This window comes from Cydia strobilella, chromosome 15 (genome assembly GCF_947568885.1).
Source record: "Cydia strobilella chromosome 15, ilCydStro3.1, whole genome shotgun sequence".
Classification (NCBI taxonomy): domain Eukaryota; kingdom Metazoa; phylum Arthropoda; class Insecta; order Lepidoptera; family Tortricidae; genus Cydia; species Cydia strobilella.
In genome coordinates this window covers 12,164,748-12,185,634 of record NC_086055.1, presented here as the reverse complement: position 1 = coordinate 12,185,634, position 20,887 = coordinate 12,164,748, and the positions used below count along the sequence as shown (strand labels likewise).

General features: G+C 40.0%; 1 protein-coding gene across 1 annotated transcript in view; it reads right to left on the bottom strand.

The window, feature by feature from the left end:
• Positions 1-3,201: 3,201 nt before the first annotated feature.
• Positions 3,202-20,887, bottom strand: part of LOC134747591 (spectrin beta chain) — an 86,505-nt gene continuing 68,819 nt past the window's right edge. Inside the window, exons 25-39 of the mRNA XM_063682186.1 lie at positions 20,725-20,855; positions 20,210-20,340; positions 18,970-19,174; positions 18,320-18,514; positions 17,006-17,185; positions 16,438-16,682; positions 15,713-15,936; positions 14,347-14,543; positions 11,797-11,941; positions 9,337-9,399; positions 7,134-7,265; positions 6,228-6,371; positions 4,726-4,819; positions 3,807-3,986; positions 3,202-3,424 (exon numbers count right to left, since the gene is read on the bottom strand). Coding sequence (XP_063538256.1) covers positions 3,217-3,424; positions 3,807-3,986; positions 4,726-4,819; positions 6,228-6,371; positions 7,134-7,265; positions 9,337-9,399; positions 11,797-11,941; positions 14,347-14,543; positions 15,713-15,936; positions 16,438-16,682; positions 17,006-17,185; positions 18,320-18,514; positions 18,970-19,174; positions 20,210-20,340; positions 20,725-20,855 — 2,474 coding nt within the window. The 3' untranslated portion in view covers positions 3,202-3,216. The remainder of the gene's footprint in view (positions 3,425-3,806; positions 3,987-4,725; positions 4,820-6,227; positions 6,372-7,133; positions 7,266-9,336; positions 9,400-11,796; positions 11,942-14,346; positions 14,544-15,712; positions 15,937-16,437; positions 16,683-17,005; positions 17,186-18,319; positions 18,515-18,969; positions 19,175-20,209; positions 20,341-20,724; positions 20,856-20,887) is intronic.

Sequence of the window (20,887 nt, the reverse complement as noted above, 5' to 3'; positions counted from 1 at the left end):
CAATAACAGCATATCAAGGTTCTGATAAAGGGTCAAAAATCAAATGTGTTGAAAAATCTTTACCACAATAGCCCACTGGTACATAAATATTACAACTCACTCGGCCTATCTTAAGTTTAGTATAAAAATGAACAGTTTATCCCATTGGCATTATCTGTCCTTATCATTGATAGAAATCATCGGAGAAATGTAAGATATAGGCGATAAGACTTCTTCAAATATTTACCTATGTCCTGGTTCTCATGCCATCATAATTTAGTGGTACCTACGATATGTATAGGTAAGTACATTAGAACAATTTTCGATTTATATTATATCGTAGCAATAATGCTTTTCTGATATCTGTTTTTTTTATGCGACTGGCGGCGATAAAGCTAGCTGCGATCATTCATTCGATCGGACAAAAATTGTAGGCGTTGATTATAATTGCGAGTAACTTCGGTTGTTCAGACTTATGAATAGAACTTTTCTAAGACAAAAACATTCGTCTGTAAAGAAAACAATCGCTTCTCGCCGCCTGTCATTTAAAGTACATAAATAGAGTTAGGCACTTTCGGTAGGCAAAAACCCATGCATGTAAAAGATAATAAAACAATAACAATTTATTCGAAAACATTATTTATTATATTTTCATCAAAAAAGTAAAATATTTAAAATAAAATAATGACGTAAACATAGGTACTCATGCAATAGTGTGTAATATAGTGGCAGTATCGTTTGGCCGCGCCGCCGGGGTCGAGGGTTCCTGGTTCGAGCCGGTCCTGTCTCCGGGGGAGACGGTCCTGTCTCCGAGGGAGACGGTCAAGGCCACGCGAGGTGGGGACGGGGACCGGCCAGGCGCCCGCCACCCCGGCGTCGAGCGCGGCCACCACACTCAGTAGCTCCCGCACCTCATCCACACCTCTATACATTATAATGACAAAACTGAACTAAAAATGTGTGATCGTAACATCTAGGGAAGGTGATTCAGATACGATTAACGATTTGTGAGACTGGCAGTAAAATTAATTAAAATTAAATTTATATAAAGACACGGTAGTCCGTAGAAGCACTTAGCGATCAAGCATACTTACAGGTCCGATCGAGGCGGGTCTGCGCGCTGCCGAGCCGAGCCTAACACCTAGCTAGCTACTAAATGCCTCTTAATTATGAAGAATCTAATAAGAAATTTCTGATATAATATTTAGGTACCGAAAAATGCGGCATTACGTTTATTGACCGGCAGCGACGCAGTACCGCGGTAGAAGACACTTTATATTGGAAATTTTATACTAGTAAAATTACGTAGCTTAAGTTACGGCTGCCGTACGGGATGCTATCGACCCCGTACGGGCCCGGTCACTGGGGGAATAGTGTAAATGCGATTACGATCCGATTCTCTAGCTAACTTCATATCAAATGCGATATTCAAATTCCGTCAAATGGTATTTGATTGGTCAATATTACAATTTCTAATAGAACATCTCAGTTTGAGTTAGTAGAGGATTACTGAACGACATACATTTCTAGTTCAACCGAATTTACATACACTATGTTCATTTTACATACATTGTATAAATAATCAATATAATATATATTTCTCAATCTGAAATTTAAACATTAAAGTTATTTCACCATAAATAGCGTCGCATTTAGAATTCCATAATTAAATATGTATGTATAATCTATAGTAGTCTTCGAGTACAACAATTACAAGTCGGGGAGGGTCGTTTCGGATATAAATCTAGTGATCTTCACTCGGTCGGCGACCGCGGCACCGAGCGATAATAAATACGATACAGACGAAGGCAAACGATCCAAACACTCAATCACCGAACAGTCTTAAATAACGTTTTGTACGCAACGAAATATTAAACTTAATAACATTGCCGCCGGTGACTATTTCGTCATCAGCAAAGCTTACAACAGCAAGCGTCGTGTGAGAAACGTGCGGCTTCGGACGCTCTCGGGCGAATACGAGCGCGCTCGGGTGAACCCGGGCGCACTCGGGGGGACTCGAGCGCGTCCGGGCGGACGAGGGCGCGCTCGGCTCCGGGAAACGCAAGCCGTTTCCGCTCCATCGGTGTTTAGCTGCAAAATAAATTGCACATACACTTTTGTTCTAGTTTGTTAACTGGAACAGTAAAATGAGTACAATAATAATTAATAATACATATATAAAGTGTTGTATCTGCACCCACAATACCTACAATTATTTGGTTACATAATGATCATGCATGTTAGTAAGGGTGGTATTACACCTGTCCAATTTCTTTATCCAATGTGTATTTGCGTCTCACATTTTGCTTAGTGAGAGAGTGAGACGCAATGCACATTGGACCAAGAAATTGTATAGGTGGAATAGCAACCTAAAACATTTACTTGATACGATACAAAACAATTTAAAATCTAAATGATATGTCTCAAAAATGTTAAAGCTACGAAAGCGGAAAAACCAAACAAGCATTTTTAAATAACTTCTATAGTTATACAATACGCGAAATTCAATCGCTTTATAAGTTATATTCTCATTCATTACTCACACCATCGAATTCCCAACAACAATAACATAAAATAATTATTAAAATAACCCAAAAATATCCAAAACCTGGTTAGTTAAAAGTGAATAATTAATATGTCGTCGGATACTCCCGCCCATCTCGAAAAGACATGCGTGTTTCTACAGCACAAGAGAAGCCCCGACAGACTCCTACTCCAATAAATAGGTACCGTCAACCGGGGTGAATAGGGATGGCTGGGGTGAATAGGGACAGAACCTAAAATGAGATTTACATGACAATTTATTAATATCTCCCGACCCACTCAAATGGTATCATTCCATTGAAAATAACGGTTGATTTTGTATGATACAATTTGTGCTAGACACAATATTAAAATTGGTACGGAACCCTAAAACTGTCACGTAAATCTAATTTTACAGTTTGTCCCTATTCGCCCCAGCCATCCCTATTCACCCCGGTTGACGGTATCTATTATGTTTGTATAAACATACGCGACATGTGGGGCATCAAGCTACGGCGAAATACGAAAGTAAGAGCTGAAACTGAATTTTTAAGCGTGAAGGAGCGGCGCTTAAGAAAATGTGTTTTGAGTTACTGAATCCCAAAATTAAATTGTGATTCGTGATTTACAACACAAAAGTTAGTAAGTAATAAGTATCCCGACACACTCCTACCCCAATAAATAGGTACAAACATGCGCGTCATGCGGAGCAAGCTACGGCGAGAATACGAATGAAATGGCGGACACTGACTTCTTCTTGAGCGTGAAGAAAGAGCGGCGCTTGGGCTCGTCCTTGTTGGGCGCGGGCAGCGTGTGCGAGCGAGACGCCGGCGCCGCCGTGCGCGCGCGCAGCGCCTCCAGCCACCACGACATCTCCGCCTCGTCGTGCGCCTGCAGCAGGAACTCCGCGCCCATGCCCAGTCTGGGAAACAACGACCATAAATTACTCACAATTACTCACAACTAGCTCTGTTACACTCTATACATACATATCCTCTGGTCGCCCAATAATAAAAACTTGCTAAGACAAATGCAATTGGATTTGTCAATCAATATAAATTATTCATAGGGTAATACAATGGAAGGCCTTTTTATAGGCCTCTTGGCAGCTAGAGAATACAGTCACGTTTGCAAGTGAGCTTCTTTGAAAGTGTCCAAAATTTTTGACTGATGTAGATGGCTTTATACAGCTCGTTAGGTAAATTATGCGGCTGCTTCAACTGTCAAACTCGGGGCACGATTTTTCTTAATGCGTTACGTCAGTACCCCCTCATGGGCCACCAAAAAATTCAAAGATATGTCACCTGAGCCGGAAGACGTGCTTCTTCTTAGTGTAGTTGGCTGCGACCTCTACAACTGCTCCGTTAAGGTCAAGCGGTGCTTCGCCGCGCCAGCATTGATCAGGCGCGGATTTGTACGCCTTCTGGTCCTTGTAGAACGACATGCGGCCCTCCTTGGCCACCACGTACACTTTGTCCCATGATCTGAAACGAATAAACGATCATGTAGATGATTTTTAGACGTAATAGGCAAATGATAGTTATATACCTCTATGCTACCCTAAATATAGAACCAAATACAGTCTGCCTTTAACAACGTTAAAAGAATAGCCGGCGTTCTCATATCTCATGGCCTAAAACATCACTACCAAAATATCATAATTATAAAAATGTCTATCTACGACATAATTTGTATAAACGTACCATACAATACATAATTGTGTACTTTACGGGATAGAACGATATTACTAAAACATACAATATGATAATTATAATAAAAATTAATTCTTTATCCAAACTGTTCAGATGGAATTTAAAATTCTTCATATAAGAACCGACTAATATCCTTTTGATTTTCTACTACTGCAACACCATCGAAGAAAAAATGTTTACATAACTTTAAATCGATGATTCATGTATCCCTGTCCTAGTTGCAAGAAAGTCAACCTCTAACCTACTAGTCAGGTTATTTGTAATTAACTTGGCGTTATGTTGCCAACTTTTCTTTTCGAATATTCCAATTAACGGAATTTTGCATTAAATAAAATTAGAAAAACGGATTATATCGCGTATAATGAATTCCAAGAATCCGTTTCCATAGTTTTATTTTATGAGTAATTATCGCGGTAACCGAGGAATTTTGCATTGTTCATTTATTTACTCCACTGACGTGTACGAGTATCAGTATATTTTGCAGTAGTTAAATAAAGAATAGTTTCCTCACCTGTTAGAAGCGCGCTTGGCAGCAGATTCCCATTCGTGTTTGCGGACAAGAATGCCCTCTACGCCTTCATCCTCACCGGCGGGACTAGCGCCCTCTGTATAATAGCACACAAGTTACTACATGTCCAAATATGACGCACGTTCTCCAGCTTACAGCTGACAGTAACAAAATTGTATAGACACGTTGTACCACTTAATGCAATAATCGAGCTAGAAATACTAGGGACGAACCGTGCTAAAAACGATAAAATGATAGTCTTCTTTTACGTATCTTTCTCCTTTTTACATTAAAATATATTTAAAGCAACGATCATTTATTCGATGATAATACGCCCTAATTTTAACATCTTAGACAAGTTAATATTATTGTTTTGTCACATAAAATAAATGATCATTACGCAGAATAAACTATTTCGTGATATCTACCAACTCATCTATTAACGTTACCACAAGTGTCAGGTTTGATACTACCTCTCGTCTTGAATAAAAGCCACGCAAGTAAAACAGTTTTATTACTATAACCATACTGATTCACGAACCATGCGCACGACACAACAGCACACTTAAAGCAAACGTTGCGGACATAATCACTGAGTTCACGCCGAAGAACGTAGCACTATAAATTAAACATCTACATTGTTTTATAAAGTAGAATAATGCAACTACATCACCACTCTAGTCAAGACTTGACACTTATAAATATTACCTATTGTCAACTGTCAACTAATATTTTAGTTTGACCAAGAAAAGTCTGCAGCGATTTTGATAGCATACGCAGTGCAAGTGTTATTTTAAACGTCAAACTTCTATGAAATTATGACGTATAAATAACACTTACACTGCGTGTGCCATCGAAATCGCTGCAGATTTTTCTCGGTCTAACTAGTAACTTGGTAAATATCGTGAGTGTTTATGCTGTCGACATTATTAAAGTGTAAGTTTCTTCGACGTGAAAAAATATTTGGCACAGTGCATAAACTTTGCTAACAGTAAAGTTTATGCACTACGCCCGATAAGTTGGTAGTAGACAGTGGTAAATTTTCCTTGCTTATTATGTTACCCCTAATGGCTCGAGTTACCCCATTTCACTGTACTTATTATTTTTAACAGTAACACTTTCATTTTGATTTACCCCCTTATAATTGAAATTATAACCTTTAATGTAAAATAGCAAGATAGGCATTAAATAAAAACTCGTGAAACGACACGAACTCATAACAAATTTAAAATACTTAATTTTTATAAGAACCAAAAAAAACGTAAAATCTAAAATATCAGACGCTGCTCAGTACCGACTCTGTACAGTAACTGGGCTATCAAAACGCTGATCATGATATAGGTAACTGAACTAGAGTTCACTCGCAAAATATGGAAGTCGTGCAGCGCCATCTAGTGCAACTATCAAAGCCGATATATTTTTCAACTGTTCACGTCGACTGTAGTTCTGTTGTCTATTGTATTCACAGGAATTGTATGTCCACCTCTGTCCACTACCGCTCGTACCTTCGTCGTCACTATGGTGGGTCCCAGCGAGCAGTTTCTTGGCGGTCTTCCAGCGGAAGCTCCGGAACGGCGACTTGCTGCGCGAGCGAGACTTCACCTTACCGGAGCTCGAGGGCGTGGCCGGGCTCGAGCTCGATCCCGCCGCTGATTGGTCGAGGACAGGAAGGGGCGGGGCGGGGGATTTATGAATGAAGCGTGGGAGTGTTTGACGTAAAGGCGTTGTGTCAATGTTTTTATTGACAGATGGATATGTGGAAGCAGGGTCGGGTTTGGTGGAGAAAAAAAAAACAAAAAACAAAATAATTCAAAGCAACACAAAACGAACGCTTTGCAGCAAAAACAAAAGCAATGTCATGCTCAGTTTTGTAATCAAAAAACTTTTTGGTTGATGTTATACATAACATTTGTTAGGGTCATGCGACGAACAGACAAATGAAAACATGGAGGTACTTTACCATTCCGTTAACCACAGGGTACTAACAGGTTACAAAGAAAGTCGTGGTTCACATTCATACTTGTTCGACATTAAATATTAGTAGTATGTTAACAAAGCTTATTTTCATTGTTCTATATAATAATATAGAGCATTATGAAACAGTTATTCACAGGCGTGCGCCATCTATTAGGTACCTCAAAGGTAAAATTAGTATCATATTTTTCATTAGACAAGATGTCGCCACTATTTAAAACAATTATTGTTTTAAATACAGAACCAGATATCTTTGTAAAACATTCATGTAGATATCTTAAATTAACAAATGCCATTTTCATTTCGTATGTCCTTTAACACTGACAAGCACCTAAGAGGTACCTAATTGAACGACAACACCCGAAAACTTTTAACTCGTACCTACTGACTAAATTTAAACCACGACTCCCTCCACCATCTACGTGTATCATACTCACTGGATAATCGTGCGGGTTTAGCGGGGGTCTGTTTCTGTGGGGTCTGTGTGGAGGGCCCGGGCGCCGGCGCGGGGGCCGCGGGGGCCGCGGGCGGCGGGGCCGGCGGCGTGGCGGCCCGCTCTGCATGCGACACTACGTGCGGGTTAATGCTACACTACACTACCATGCATAGGTAAGGACCACGATAAGTGACATCGACTAACGTGCCAGTTGCACCATCCGCACTTGACAGACTGATCAACGTCACCCGGTGCGCCGCGGCGTATTTGAAACTTTCTATATAATAAAATTTAGCGAACTCTTTAACGATGACAAACAGTTTGGTGCAACCGACCCTAACTGTAGTGAAACTTATTGCATCGAGATAAAGTTTATTGGCTAACTTTCTTATCTACCAAAAATTTACACAAATGACAATTAGTAAAACCTACTTCGTTATAATAAGGTTCACAAATGGTCACTTCGGTGCTATTTTTGATAAAACACTTTTTTATTAGTCGATGTAACTTATATCTTGTGGTTCTACATTATTTGTCAAACGAATGTGTATGCGTATTGCAATCACTTGTGAGACTACTAGTTGAAAAATTGTGTTTTTCATTCTACAATCAATCAACATGTTTGAATAAATTTCTCACTAAAATCATATTGGAACAACATAACAAGTAGGTAGAAGCATCAAAAGTAGTTAAACCTTAAACCAAAATAACTTCTCATCAAAACGTACGAGCTAATTAACTATGTACAATGGCGCGGCCACACACTCGGCGAGTAGTATGGGAAGTAGTGAGGGACTTCCCTCATACCCCCTCCTTCCCCCTGCATACTTATGCAGGGCAGTATGGCAGCCGATGACGAGTAACGCGGCCACACTACGTCTCTGCCTACTTCCCTCGCTACTTCCCATAGCACTTGTCGAGTGTGTAGCCCCGCAGTAATACGTTTACACATTCAACACACATTAATACAACGGTAATACCATGCAATAGCATGCACAGTGCATGTATGATTCTAGGTACGATATCGCTATGTCTACTAGAATAGGATCACAGTAAGTATAGGAACTACGAGGTAAAATTATCCATCTACCTACCTAATTAGAAAGATATCAATTGCCATTTCACCTATTGTCATTAAACCCATCTGTTATATTTTATTTTAAGGTTAACTATCAGTTAATATGAAGTCCCTAAAGATAAAGATATAAAATAAAGGCTTAAGCACATAGAAAAAAGCTATAAAACAAAGCATTCGATATAAAAAGCAAAGCATTTAAAAACAACACAGAAAAAAATACACTCAATACTTATATTGTTTTTAGTGCATATAGAAGCAAGAGATAGCGATATGTGACACACACCTACCTTATTGACAGCATCAAATAGAGACGGCACGACACACTTTAATAATAAATAGCTAGAAGTGACAAGGATAGAGTATCAAACCTTCACCGTGATTAGACGTGACACAGTACATAATATAATAAGGAAAAATGGCTAGTTTAAATAAAATAAAGTTTACATGTAAAATGAAGATGGCTAAGAAATTTAAGAATAATCGGTATGTACGACTGTGAATAATGATGACATTTCTGTAAAAGATACGAGTATATACACGAACTGATAGTATTAGTGGTATTTGTTTTACTAATATTATTAGGTAGTAGGTATCATAAACTGTTACAATTATTGAATTTAGTAAATACCGATTGTACAACCGCCCTCAGAAATATCTGTAGGTTACTATACAGGCTGCTCTAATATATCCCAACGCGTACTCCAATGCGTTGTCGATAAGAGTCGTGTTAAGATATTTTCGAGCGATTTGTTTGTACCGATATATCCGATAGCCACTGTACATGATCATGATTAGAGAGTATTGTGGACAAATTATGTGAACATAAATCGTGATACCATCACCTTAACTAAACAGATGGTGATGAGCGTTAAAAGTCGTGCATTAATAGAGAAAAGTGCTATTTAGCCCCAACTACGAAAAAAAAACCTAAACAATCCTAAAACGTCTTTACGTAACACATAAAGCCTATAAAGCTACGGTTATATTACAAACACGTGTCCCAAATATTGAGCTCGAGCGCGGTGTAAACCGTCTAAAAATCGTAGACACCCTTAACTACCGAAGCTCATGCGTATAGAAATAGGGTATCTTTTTACATTGGTAGGTTTATAAGCTCTCGGTTTACCTGGCTGGGAGTGCGGTCGCTCTTGGGCCTTCTCAGCCGCTTTAGTGGACGTTCTCCTTACGACTACGCGTGTGCATGTGTGGACAACACATCGGTAAGTATCGGCCCGCAACTCACGAGGGGCGAGTGCGGCGAACGAGTGACAATTAGAAACGTAGTAAACTTTAAATGGCGTATGTTTAGAAATTATCATAGATATCAAAATACGTGGAATGTATCATTTCTCTTTTCGCGATGGTACAGAAACTAGGAGCTGCATTCGCAAGCACAAGGGTCAGAAAATACGTTAATGGCTGACAACATATCTTAAACCATGAACGTAATTTAGTAGGTATTTGTTACTTAGGTACCAGAGTTGGCAACCACAAAAGGATTACCATTTTATTGTATACCATTATATTGTAACCATTTTAACTTATATTGATCACCAAAAAAATGTGAAACTGACAAAAGCAAAAGAAAACAACTCACTATTCAGTTGTGACACACACACAGTCACAGTTGACACAGAGTAAACAAACAAACAAGAATGTCATTAATCAGTCTTTCTGTAAATGTTATACGGGAAACGTTGACACGGGCCACATGTATTCTGATATAAGTGAAAATTTCTTAAGCTCAAAATAACGCTAATTAGAGAAATTCGTTCGCCGCCCGAGCACCCAATTCAATAAATTTACACGAAAAGCGGCAAGCGATGCCGTAAGCCTCTTATGGCCTATCTTAGTGCAAAATGTGCTTAATCTCTTATCGTTTATAGTCGATATTGGATATTCGCATTGTTTGAAGTATAAACTGAGTTTAGTGTTACTGCAATATGCAAGCTGCATTCACCTGTTATCGGTGAAAGTTAGTGGAAAAATAGACAAAATAACTGTAGTAAATGTACACAGTAGAAGAATAGTGGAACAAATTTGACAGCTGAATAAGATTACATTTAAGGAGCGCCATATATTTTGCGATAACGTTTGACCCATGGAGACTATATAAAGGAGCCACATCTCTATGTATGAAAAGTGTCCATCAAAAAACAGTAATTAGGCGGCGCCACCATACACCGAAATACTGCCAAAAACAACCTACGTAATTTGGTCGGGTTATTTGTTGCCTTATATGGTTCATGTTATACTCATGTCCCAGAGCCTAACTAGCGCCACCGGAGAAATTAGGAACTATTATTTAAAGCTGAAAGCGGTCACTTTTGCAACAATTCTGCCATAAGAGATTGGCATCCTTTCTATACCATCCATAGTTTGACCATTGACCACAGAGTATGGCAACGTCAACTGTCAATGCCGTGCCAAGATTTATTCTTTATCAGTGTACATCTTCTACAGATATGTTAACTATTGTGGAAGTTTCTCATATTATTCTTCGTTTAAGTGCTAATAGACATTACACATGCGTGCTTACGTTGCAATCTGTGATTTGAAGTGATGTTAACTTTTTAGAGATTCATTGTTCGACTTAAATAAATCATTATCTTATAAAATCTGTTTAGTCCTTAAATATAGGTTTCGGTTAAACTTGTATCACGTCTATCGTGTGTATGAAAACAGCAGACAAGTAAATTTTTTATAAGTATTAGACATGATCCGAGTTTTCATACCGAAATATTTTTGATAAAGATAAGTCTCATCGGTCGCAATAAAAGCCGTGTGGCTTCAATAAAATGTGGCCTAAAAACACACCCTATTTCGGGTATTTAGATTCGAAGGTAACTTTTCCTCGACTTGAAATTAACTAACACTAATATAGTTGCTTGCGGAAGCGCAAATTTATTTACTGCCTATTCTGTTCCGGATAGTTAAAAGCACTAATTGATTTTCACCTTTAAAATTAAAAATCTTCATTGGCTCTTTTTTTGACTGGTATACATTTTATAAATTTCATAGATAGAGATCATAAAAAGTAAGTAATCGGCTTGCCTATTTTAATTCACTAGTGCGCCTCATTTTCGAATATAAAGAAAACGGGGCTAATTACATTGAACCAAAGATAGATATAACTCCGTAATAGATGGATACAGTCTAAGGAAAAAACGTGCCTCGAAAATCAAGAAAATTTAATTCTCGTTCAGAGGGCGCTACTAGTTTTGGCCTACAGTCGTATAGATGGCGTTGACGGTTTCGTTTGTTATTTAACCATTTTAACGCATATCAGTGAAAGAACATGGGTCAAAATCATAAAAATAATTAATGCAAATAAAAAAAAATCATTTATCTATATTTAAATACATTCTATCGTATTTTAATAAATCTTCATTTTTAGTTTTAAAGTGTGTCGACAGATGGCAGTGAATTTACTGGGGTTACAAAATTTACTATGACAGTACCGCTCTAGTATAAGTTACTCTATGCATTGAACCTACGCGACTGCAACGATTTGCTAACCGTACCCTTAAGTTCCCGGAACAGAACAGCCAACACTCGTCCCAGACATACAAGACCGCTGCGTTACCTTGCGGCGGGTCGGGCTCGGCGGCGTGGTCGACGGCGTCGCGCGCGGCCGCGGCGGCGGCGGCCTCGGCCTGCTCGCGCTCGCGCCGCTCGCGCTCCGCGGCCTCGGCGAGCTGTTGGCGGCGCTTCATCTCTTTCACCTCGAACTGCGGAGATGAGACGGGTGAATATATATATAGGCGAATATTTTATAGGCGACGGAATGTCAATATAGGTAAATCACTTCAGGGGCATACCGTGAGCTGTCCCGTACAAAATCTTTAGAAAATTCGCGTTTGTACAGGACAACGGTAGACAAATTCGTGGAATGCTCCTTCATACAGTCTTTTGACACCGCATGCCTTTCTATACTATACGCAAACCAAACTGATGAAAGAGGTGGTCAAAAATTTGTCATTCACACTTGCTTGATTGCAAGAGTAAACGAGGCTTTGTCAGGATGTCAATTTTGAATAAGATTTTTGTGAACTGAAATAAATGTTATATACGAAAGAAAAAGTGACTAAGGCCAACAGTGCCCAGGGCTGGAATTGAACCAGGGTCCTGTGCAATCGCGGCAAATAACCTAAAACCGCTCGGCCACCCGGGTCACGGCGGCAAGAGTCGCAATTTCTCAAGTATGTGCAATTCCTTGACCTATTTTTGTGCTTATTGCAACAAATACTAAACGAATATAATAACAATATTAATTATTTTGAGTTGGTCACAGTGCTGAAGTGATTCACTTATTAGCGGAAACACAGATATAAGACATTCCTTGTCGCCGTTCTATTATAGTCTTTTATTTGGAGATAATAACAGCTATAAAATTGGGTCTGGTATTAGAATTTACTGCGGTTTAGTCACATCGCGACATATAATGCGAAATAACTAACTAGCCCCTAACTTTGCAGAGCCTAAATATCTCTTATCACTTATTTAAAAAAAAAACTTTTGTAAACTCCGGACATCGGCGTGTTTGAAATAAAAGTTCCGTAAACCTAAAATGAATTATTATATAATGTTCAAATTATGCTTAATTTACAAGCGTAAGCGTCAGAGGCCATGCATTCAACACAAAGCACACAGATAGCGTCATGCAACATACCAGTCACCACTTACACTATCCAAGTAGCTATAGTACCATTCAGCTTCGGGAGCTAGGAGTTTACGAGTTTGGACCAACAGAAGTAAGGAGTGGGTCAGAGGTATGGACTTTATGTCTTTCCCTAAATCGTTCACAGCTTTATCACTACTGGTGAGCCCCGGTAAGGAAAGCACGGCAACATCGCTTATACTGTCTGAGTCAGAAGGTTTACTTTTCCTTGACAATCTTCGGAAGAAACTCTTGACGCTACCCGATCTGGATCGGGATTCGCTGCTATGCCTTATTAGCGAAACGTTAGGGTACACGCATAGGGCCGATAGTCTCTCCCATAAAATGAAATCTATACAGGAAAAGGTGATACTAGAATTATGGGGTTCGGCTTCAGTGGGATACTCGAAAAATACAGAACTATATATGTCAGGCGATAGAGTGCTTCTCCTTAGAGGGCTGACAGTTGGACTACTGGTTTCTGAAATCGTCGATAAGCTGTTACCTCCGAGTTTCGTCCACAAAAAGGAATCGTTTCTTTCAAACTTTTTGGAACAGTCCAAAGTTAATTCTCTTGGTTGGATTTGTTCCTCCATTTTGAATCTTCCGGTTTTGAATATGATTTGTCTAACTATTACTCCTACCGTGGGTTCATCGGGGGTAATGTTTGATGGGGAGTGGGGGTGGTTTTCAAAAGGAGGGGGAAATTGGAACGAGAAGGTGGATTCATTAAATTTTTCCCACGGTTGAACACTAGGCCATAGTGTCGCTTCACGCTGTTCAAACTAGTGTTGTTTAAAAAGAAAAAGAAAGTTATAAATGAGAAATAGTGCAAGTAAATACAAAACAGTGCAAGTGAAAATCAACAGAGAAGAAATTTTTGAAAGCATTGATTAGTTAGAACAAAAGTTATCAGTGAAATAAAAAAATTAAGACAACATTGTTTCAAAAACTACTTCTCAACAAGTGAATGAGAAGCAAATTTAAAAACAAACAACTTTTCGCATTATTCATGCATACTGATATTTTTAACATATTTACACTTTACAGTTCCTTTAAAATAACTATGTTGTTACAATCTCCGTGTTATATATAACAACGTTTGTGATAGTATATGCCCGACACCAAAATACAACGTAACATCCAAACTACGAATCCCACAACCATATTAGCCATTGATGTTAAGACATAAGACATAACAGTTTAACATAAGCTTTAAAACAAAAATTATTTCTAGCTAACATGGTCGATTAAATACATTATAACTACAGTTATAAACAGATTATTCACAATGCAAATTCGTTTTTACTTAGCTTGCAACAACTCGAACTCGCAAGTTCGCAAAAACTATTTTACATAATAAATACCCCGTTTATTCCAGTAGTTATTGACACCATTGTAACTAAATTTCTAATTGCATGATCACAACAAAACACCTATAAACGTTTGAGCAATGTAATAAAGTGTAAACCATACCGTGGTGAGTCTCTGCAGCGCGCTGAACCTATCCTCCTGCGCAGCGGCAGACTTCTCAAACGCCTCGTGTTTCTTGATGAGGCTCTCCACCTCGTCGATGGTGTGTCCCAGCTCTTGCGACATGAGGTACGGCTCTTGCGCGATGAGCCACGCCTCGGCGACGGCCGCGTCGCGCGCGAACTGGTACACTTCCAGAACTGTGTAAACAATGTTAAATAAGTATACATACCGAGCGTGACTGACATTGCTGCTTAGTGAACTAAATGGTTCACTGTAAGACAAATTAGGGCGGTTAGCTCTCCGGTTACAAATTTATAAATGATTCTGCATTTAAAAAGTACGTCTTATAATGGAGAACATGAATAAGGTAATACAATGTTTATTAATGTAACGGGAAAATGGGTAACAATCTAAAGTGACTTGATATAGGTATTATTCTGTGGAGTAATATTGGAATATTTCCTTGTTCGAAGTGTAGCTATGATTAAGAATAACAACAACCTGGAAGTATAAATTAAGGCAACGTTCAATTTTATAATTACACCTTATACATTGGCAATGAAAAATTACAAATTCTAATGTTTGGAAACGAAACATACGAGAGAGAGCTGTTTAAAATACGATATAATCCATATGTCAAGCGCAACTTCACGTACGGAAGGAAATTAGTGTGGCCCCGGCAAAAGGAAACGATAGTATTATATCCTGCTTGTAACCTAAATTACCATACACAATAAATAAATATACAAAATACAAATAATCGAAGACCTAAACGGTAATCAAACTCAGTATCAAATATTTGGAGCCCCTAAATCAAATATTTGAATGCCATGCCTATTTGTGTGCGGCGAGTCATCGTAAACCTTGTCAGTTTGGACGAAGGTTGATAATGGGCTGTAGCCACGCGCGTCTGTTGAAGTCTTTGGCGGCCTATGGGTTCCTTTGAACGCTTTACGCTATAAACAAACGAGCTAATGTAAACCTTACTTGAAAGTGTGAAGGTTATTTTGACAGCGTACGTCATAACATACATGGCGCGGTGGGCACGACTAGTAACGACTACTTTAGGGGTTCTTGGCGTTCAAAAAGGTTAAAGGCAGGGACACACTTAAGCTCGGGACACACTTATTCCACGTACGCCGACCGAATGTGTATGCTTGGAAACATACTTTGTCATACGCAACGCAACGCATGACAAGTATGTTTCTAAGCATACAACTTCAGAGTTCAGATTGTCATAATACATTACATACGTTGCGTACGTGGGAAATGTGTGTCCCTAGCTTAAAGCTCTCAAGCAACCCCTTGTTCCGGCTATCAATACCCTAGCGAGAAGTGACGTAGCCAGTAAGTGTGCAGTACTCACTGAGCTGCAGGTTCTCCCAGCGCTCCTCCCAGCGGCGCAGCAGTGCGTTGCGCTGGTTGGTGAGCTGCAGCAGCTTGTCCTTGATGTCGGCGGCGGCGTAGTGCTGCCGCGACAGCAGCTCCTTGCCGAGCGAGATGCAAGCGCTGAAGTTGTCCTCGCGCGTGTCGATCTCCGCCTTCAGGGATTGGTGGTTGTTCATGAGCAGTTCGACGCCACTCACGTCCCTGTACACATGAACATTCCATTAAAGTTAAGCATTGAAGACACTAGCAACCAAATTTTTCCATATTGCAGCACCCAAAAGAAGCTTCTCCAGATTTTTAACAAACGAGTGAGAAATACTGCTATAATAGTAGGCGCTTTTAGTTAAATTGTCGACATAGTTATTTGACTATTCGCAACTCGTCAAGATCCACTAATGGTGTAGTGTTACTGTTAACATTGAGCTGGGACGTAGAGTTTTTAGCCATATTCAAAGTAGGTTTAACTTGTAACATAGAAGAAGGGTGCAGAAATGTTCCATACATAGTTCGCTTCAGTTTCTCGCCAGTTTTCATCTGTCGGACAACATCGTCCATCCACAAAGTAAGGTTCCTGACTTGGTTGGGGAACTACAAGTTGTCAGCATCTTCCAGCTTGGATTTCCTGGTGGCTCCTGCGGCTACAGAGTCCGTCCGTTTCCTTTCAGATGATGTCTATAGCTGTTTAACCAGTAATAAACTCACCTCGGTTTCTCGCCAGTGTTCATCTGCCGGACAACATCGTCCATCCACAAGGTGAGGTTCCTGACTTGGTTGAGGAACCGGTACAGGTCATCGGCATCTTCCAGCTTGGATTTTCTCGCGGCGCAGGCGGCTTGCAACGCCGCCCAGGCTTCGGCAACCTCCGCTTCGCGTCGGGTGATCTCGGCGGCCTTGTCGCCCGCGTACGAGGCGCCGAGGCGGTCGCATTCGGCGCTGATGGCTTCCACCTGGTGATTACAATACATATATTGATTATGATATAGCATGAAACAAAATGCCCGGATGACAAATGTCAACGCAGTTCTCAATGCTAAGGGATGTGCCCATTTCTGAATTCTACGGATCGTGACCGCTACGCTACGACGTGTAGACAGCGGCACATTTTGTCGGAATTGTGGTGACCTTATTTGCTGGTAACAAAATTTGGCTGTCACATAGCGCCCACTACGAGACACGGGCGAATAGATATTGGCTACGGCCTTCGTCCATTACACTTTCAATCATCAGTTAATATTATAGAAGGCCTAGGAAGTCGATAATTGGCACGTACCTGGTGCTGCAAAGTGGTAAGGTCCTGCATGAAGGTGTGGTGCTTGCGCTGGAGTGCTCCTACGCTGAGCGCGTCGCGGCCGAGCTCGTCGCTCACTCCTCGTGCTTTCTCGCTCACTCGCTGAAGGGTGTCCTTGCAGTCGTGGAAGTATTTGTGGAGCTCGCGGGACGCCATCAGCATCTGAAGATAGATAACAGTTAAAGAACAGGGTCGCAATGGTCTAAAATACGTTTCCTTCAAAATTTTTAGGTTCTACTCACGTTCTCAGCCTACCTTTTCTATTTCCTCCGTGGCACACAGTATGCTAAAAATTCTTTCTTAAGGCGTACTTGTAATATGTATAATGAATTGCTTAATGATATAGATATTTTTGTTCATAGTTCGTCCGTTTTCAAGAACAAAGTTCGGCAAATTTTGTTTTGTAGTACTTGATAAGTTGTTTCTAGTAATGTTTTGCATCCTTTTGTATGTTATGTTACTTTTTTTTGCGTGTAGTACACAACTAAACGGGTAATTTATAATTAAGTAATCTACAAGTCTTTGTAACTGTTTTCTTAGTAACGTATGAATCTTTAGGCCTATTTTTAGTTAATTTTTGTAAGACTTATTAAATTAAATAAAAATGCAACACTAAGTATGTCCCTCGACACAATGGTTCATGATACTTAAGGCACAGTTTTATCATGGTTTGCTATCCTTGAGCAAAATTATCACCCAAAAAAAGCGATAATTATTTTAGTTCATTTTTGTAAGACTTATTAAATAAAATAAAAATGCAACACTAATAATGTCCCCCGACACAATGGTTTATGATACTTAAGGCACAGTTTTATTATGGTTTGCTATCACTTGAGCAAAATTATCACCCAAAAAAAGCGATAATTATTATAGTTCATTTTTGTAAGACTTATGAAATAAAACTATGAAAACGGATTATATCGCGTATATTGAATTTATAATACATCCCGACGTTTCGAACTCTTTACAGCGTTCGTGGTCAACGGGTGACGGGTTCGAAACGTCGGGATGTATTATAAATTCAATATACGCGATATAATCCGTTTTCATAGTTTTATTTCATGAGTAACTATCGCGGTAACCGAAGACAATATTTTGTAAGACTTATTAAATAAAATAAAAATGCAACACTAAGAATGTCCCTCGACACAATGGTTTATGATACTTAAGGCACAGTTTTACCACGGTTTGCTATCACTGGAGCAAAATTATCACTCAAAAAAAGTGATAATTATTTATGTTTTTTTTTTTAAATATTCTATTGTTGCTTAATTTTGCCAACTAGACTACACGAACCTGAGTGCGCGTCTCGATGAGCTCCAGCAGGTCCTGCCAGGTCTCCTTGAGCCCCTCCTTCCACTGCGCGATGGTGGCGTTGTCGGAGTGGCCCATGCCGATCATCTGGTCGGCGATGCGCTCGGCCGTCGCCACGCGCTCCGACCCCACGGCTTGGGTTTCGCGCGCGAATTCCTTGAAGCGCTCCCACAGCAGCTGGAATGGATAAAAAGAGTGAATAAAGTTAATATTTCAAAGTTAGATTGTGGACAGTCAACAAATGAATTGACCCAGGTTCCTACATCTCATGGCGACCCTGCCAAGATTGCAGTGGTGAAATTTATATTCCGTTAGAATCTCAGTAGACAAAAATGTAGTACAAAATACAGCGATTATTGTCGCCCGTTTTGTCTTTTCTATGGGAGCGCGGCGGCATGTGATTGGTATTTTTTTTTATAGTCGACTACAGTCGTATCGAAATGAATATTATAATTGAGTTGGGAGCCCATACATGAAAAATACGCAATTATATTGTTATACGAAATCTTAATTCAACCATTACAGTCGACAAGTAGAAAAAATACCTTTCAGGTTTAAAAGTCTTAGCTTTTGAGTAGGTATATTAGTTGGTAACAATGGTTTTTAAAATTGTACAGATCTCCTGTACTCACGGTGACGTGGTCGTAGTCCTGGCCGAGCTCCTGCGAGCTGGCGACGAGCTCGCGCTCGGTGATCCACTGCTCGAGGTCGTCGACCTCGCGGGACAGCTGGAACAATCGCAGGGCCTCGTCGAGCTTCGCGCGACGCTCGCCGGCTAGATCCTTCAGTCCGGCGTACAGTTTGTCCACTTGGGACTGTTTCACGGAGATTTGTTCGCTGCAAGAAATTTATAATTATTTTGACGACGTAGGAACTAAGGACGCTTGATCGAGGCATGCAGCAGGGCAGAACGTGCTACGTTCATGTCAAACACAGGCCAAGAGAACTTTATCGCTTGTTACCACGGTACCTCGAACATTTCGATGGACGCTCGCCACTCAAGGTGGCTACACTTAGGACCAGTTGCATCAACCGCAATTAAACGGAGTGATCAACGACTCTCAACAGAGAACTATGGACTTTCCATATTTGTTTCCCAATTAGCCTCATGCATGAAGTTTATATTTGAACGAAATATGTTTTATTCGGATGTTTGTTACCGTTATTTCATGTTACAAATGCATTTCCGTTTTTAAATTACCATTTAATTACTTAAAATTATAAATAAAAAGTACAAAAATTTGCCCGCGAAAAGCTAGTGAGCGAAACGCTCGAAACGCCACGTGACGTCACGCGTTCGACAGATTAGTGTCTTTAGTAGCAAACGTCAGTTGGGCCGCCCAACGTGTGACGTCATCACGCTCTGTCGAATTCGCGCCAAAAATTATGAGCGTTTCAACCGCTCAACAATTTTCAACATTTTCAATATTTTTTAATAAAATAATGTTAAGGTCTACAAAAGTATTTTTATCATTTCCGGTGTTCCAACGATATAAATTATGAATCCAAAAATAAAAATAAATTCATGCATGGAGCTAATTTAGCGAAAGTTTTAACGGTGACAGTCGAATTGGTGCAACCGACCCCTTACAATAGTTAGCTCAAGTTAACAATCAATAAAATATGTAAAATCATCATCATCATCACCTCAGCCGAAAGACTTCCACTGCTGGACAAAGGCCTCCCCCAAGGATCTCCACAACGAACGGTCATTCGCTGCCCTCAACCAACGGTTTCCCGCGACTTTAACCAGATCGTCGGTCCATCTAGTTGGGTCTTCCCACGCTGCGTTTTCCGGTACGTGGTCGCCACATAAATCGCAATATGTAAAATGCGTAGATATAAACACTACCATCGATGTCGTCAACTTACCTCAAAGGATGTTCTTCGCTAGTTAGCTGTCTGACGGTCTCTCCTAGTTGCCGGATGGTCTGAGCGTAGTCATCTACAGATTGTTCCAGGATTTCGTGTTTCTTCATCAGGTTCTGCGCGCTGATCTCATCCTAAGCAAATTGAAAATCATTATATTATTGACAGAAGACAGAGTTACAAAATACACTGTGCAATGTTTTATTGTAGAAACTGAGTACAGATCACCTCAAGAACAAGATGGAGCATATGTATATAGGTGTCTCGTAAGACACCTCGCGGCCACCACACATATGCACCCTTAGGATTTCAGTTGGGTTCGCGTTTGTGACCTGTATTCATGTAAATTAAAATTTTATCCAATAATTGAGGCTCATGGAAGAAATTAGTCAGTTGTCATATAAAATACAGTGTGGAATGCAACTCAGTAGTGATGCTCAGAGCGCAGAACAAGTAAAATTTTACCTGTATGTAGTGACCGAATGCTTTTTTTAACATTTTATAATGTTGTGAGTTACCTTGCCGCGGTCCTCGACCATCATGTAGAGTTCCTGCTCGCTCATCCACGCTTCCGCCTCGTTGGCGTCGAAGAGGTACTGCTGCGCCTTCTCCCATTGGGCGAGGTTGTTCTTGCGTTGTTCGATGGCATCTGCGGACGTTTAGTGTGATGAAAATTATGAA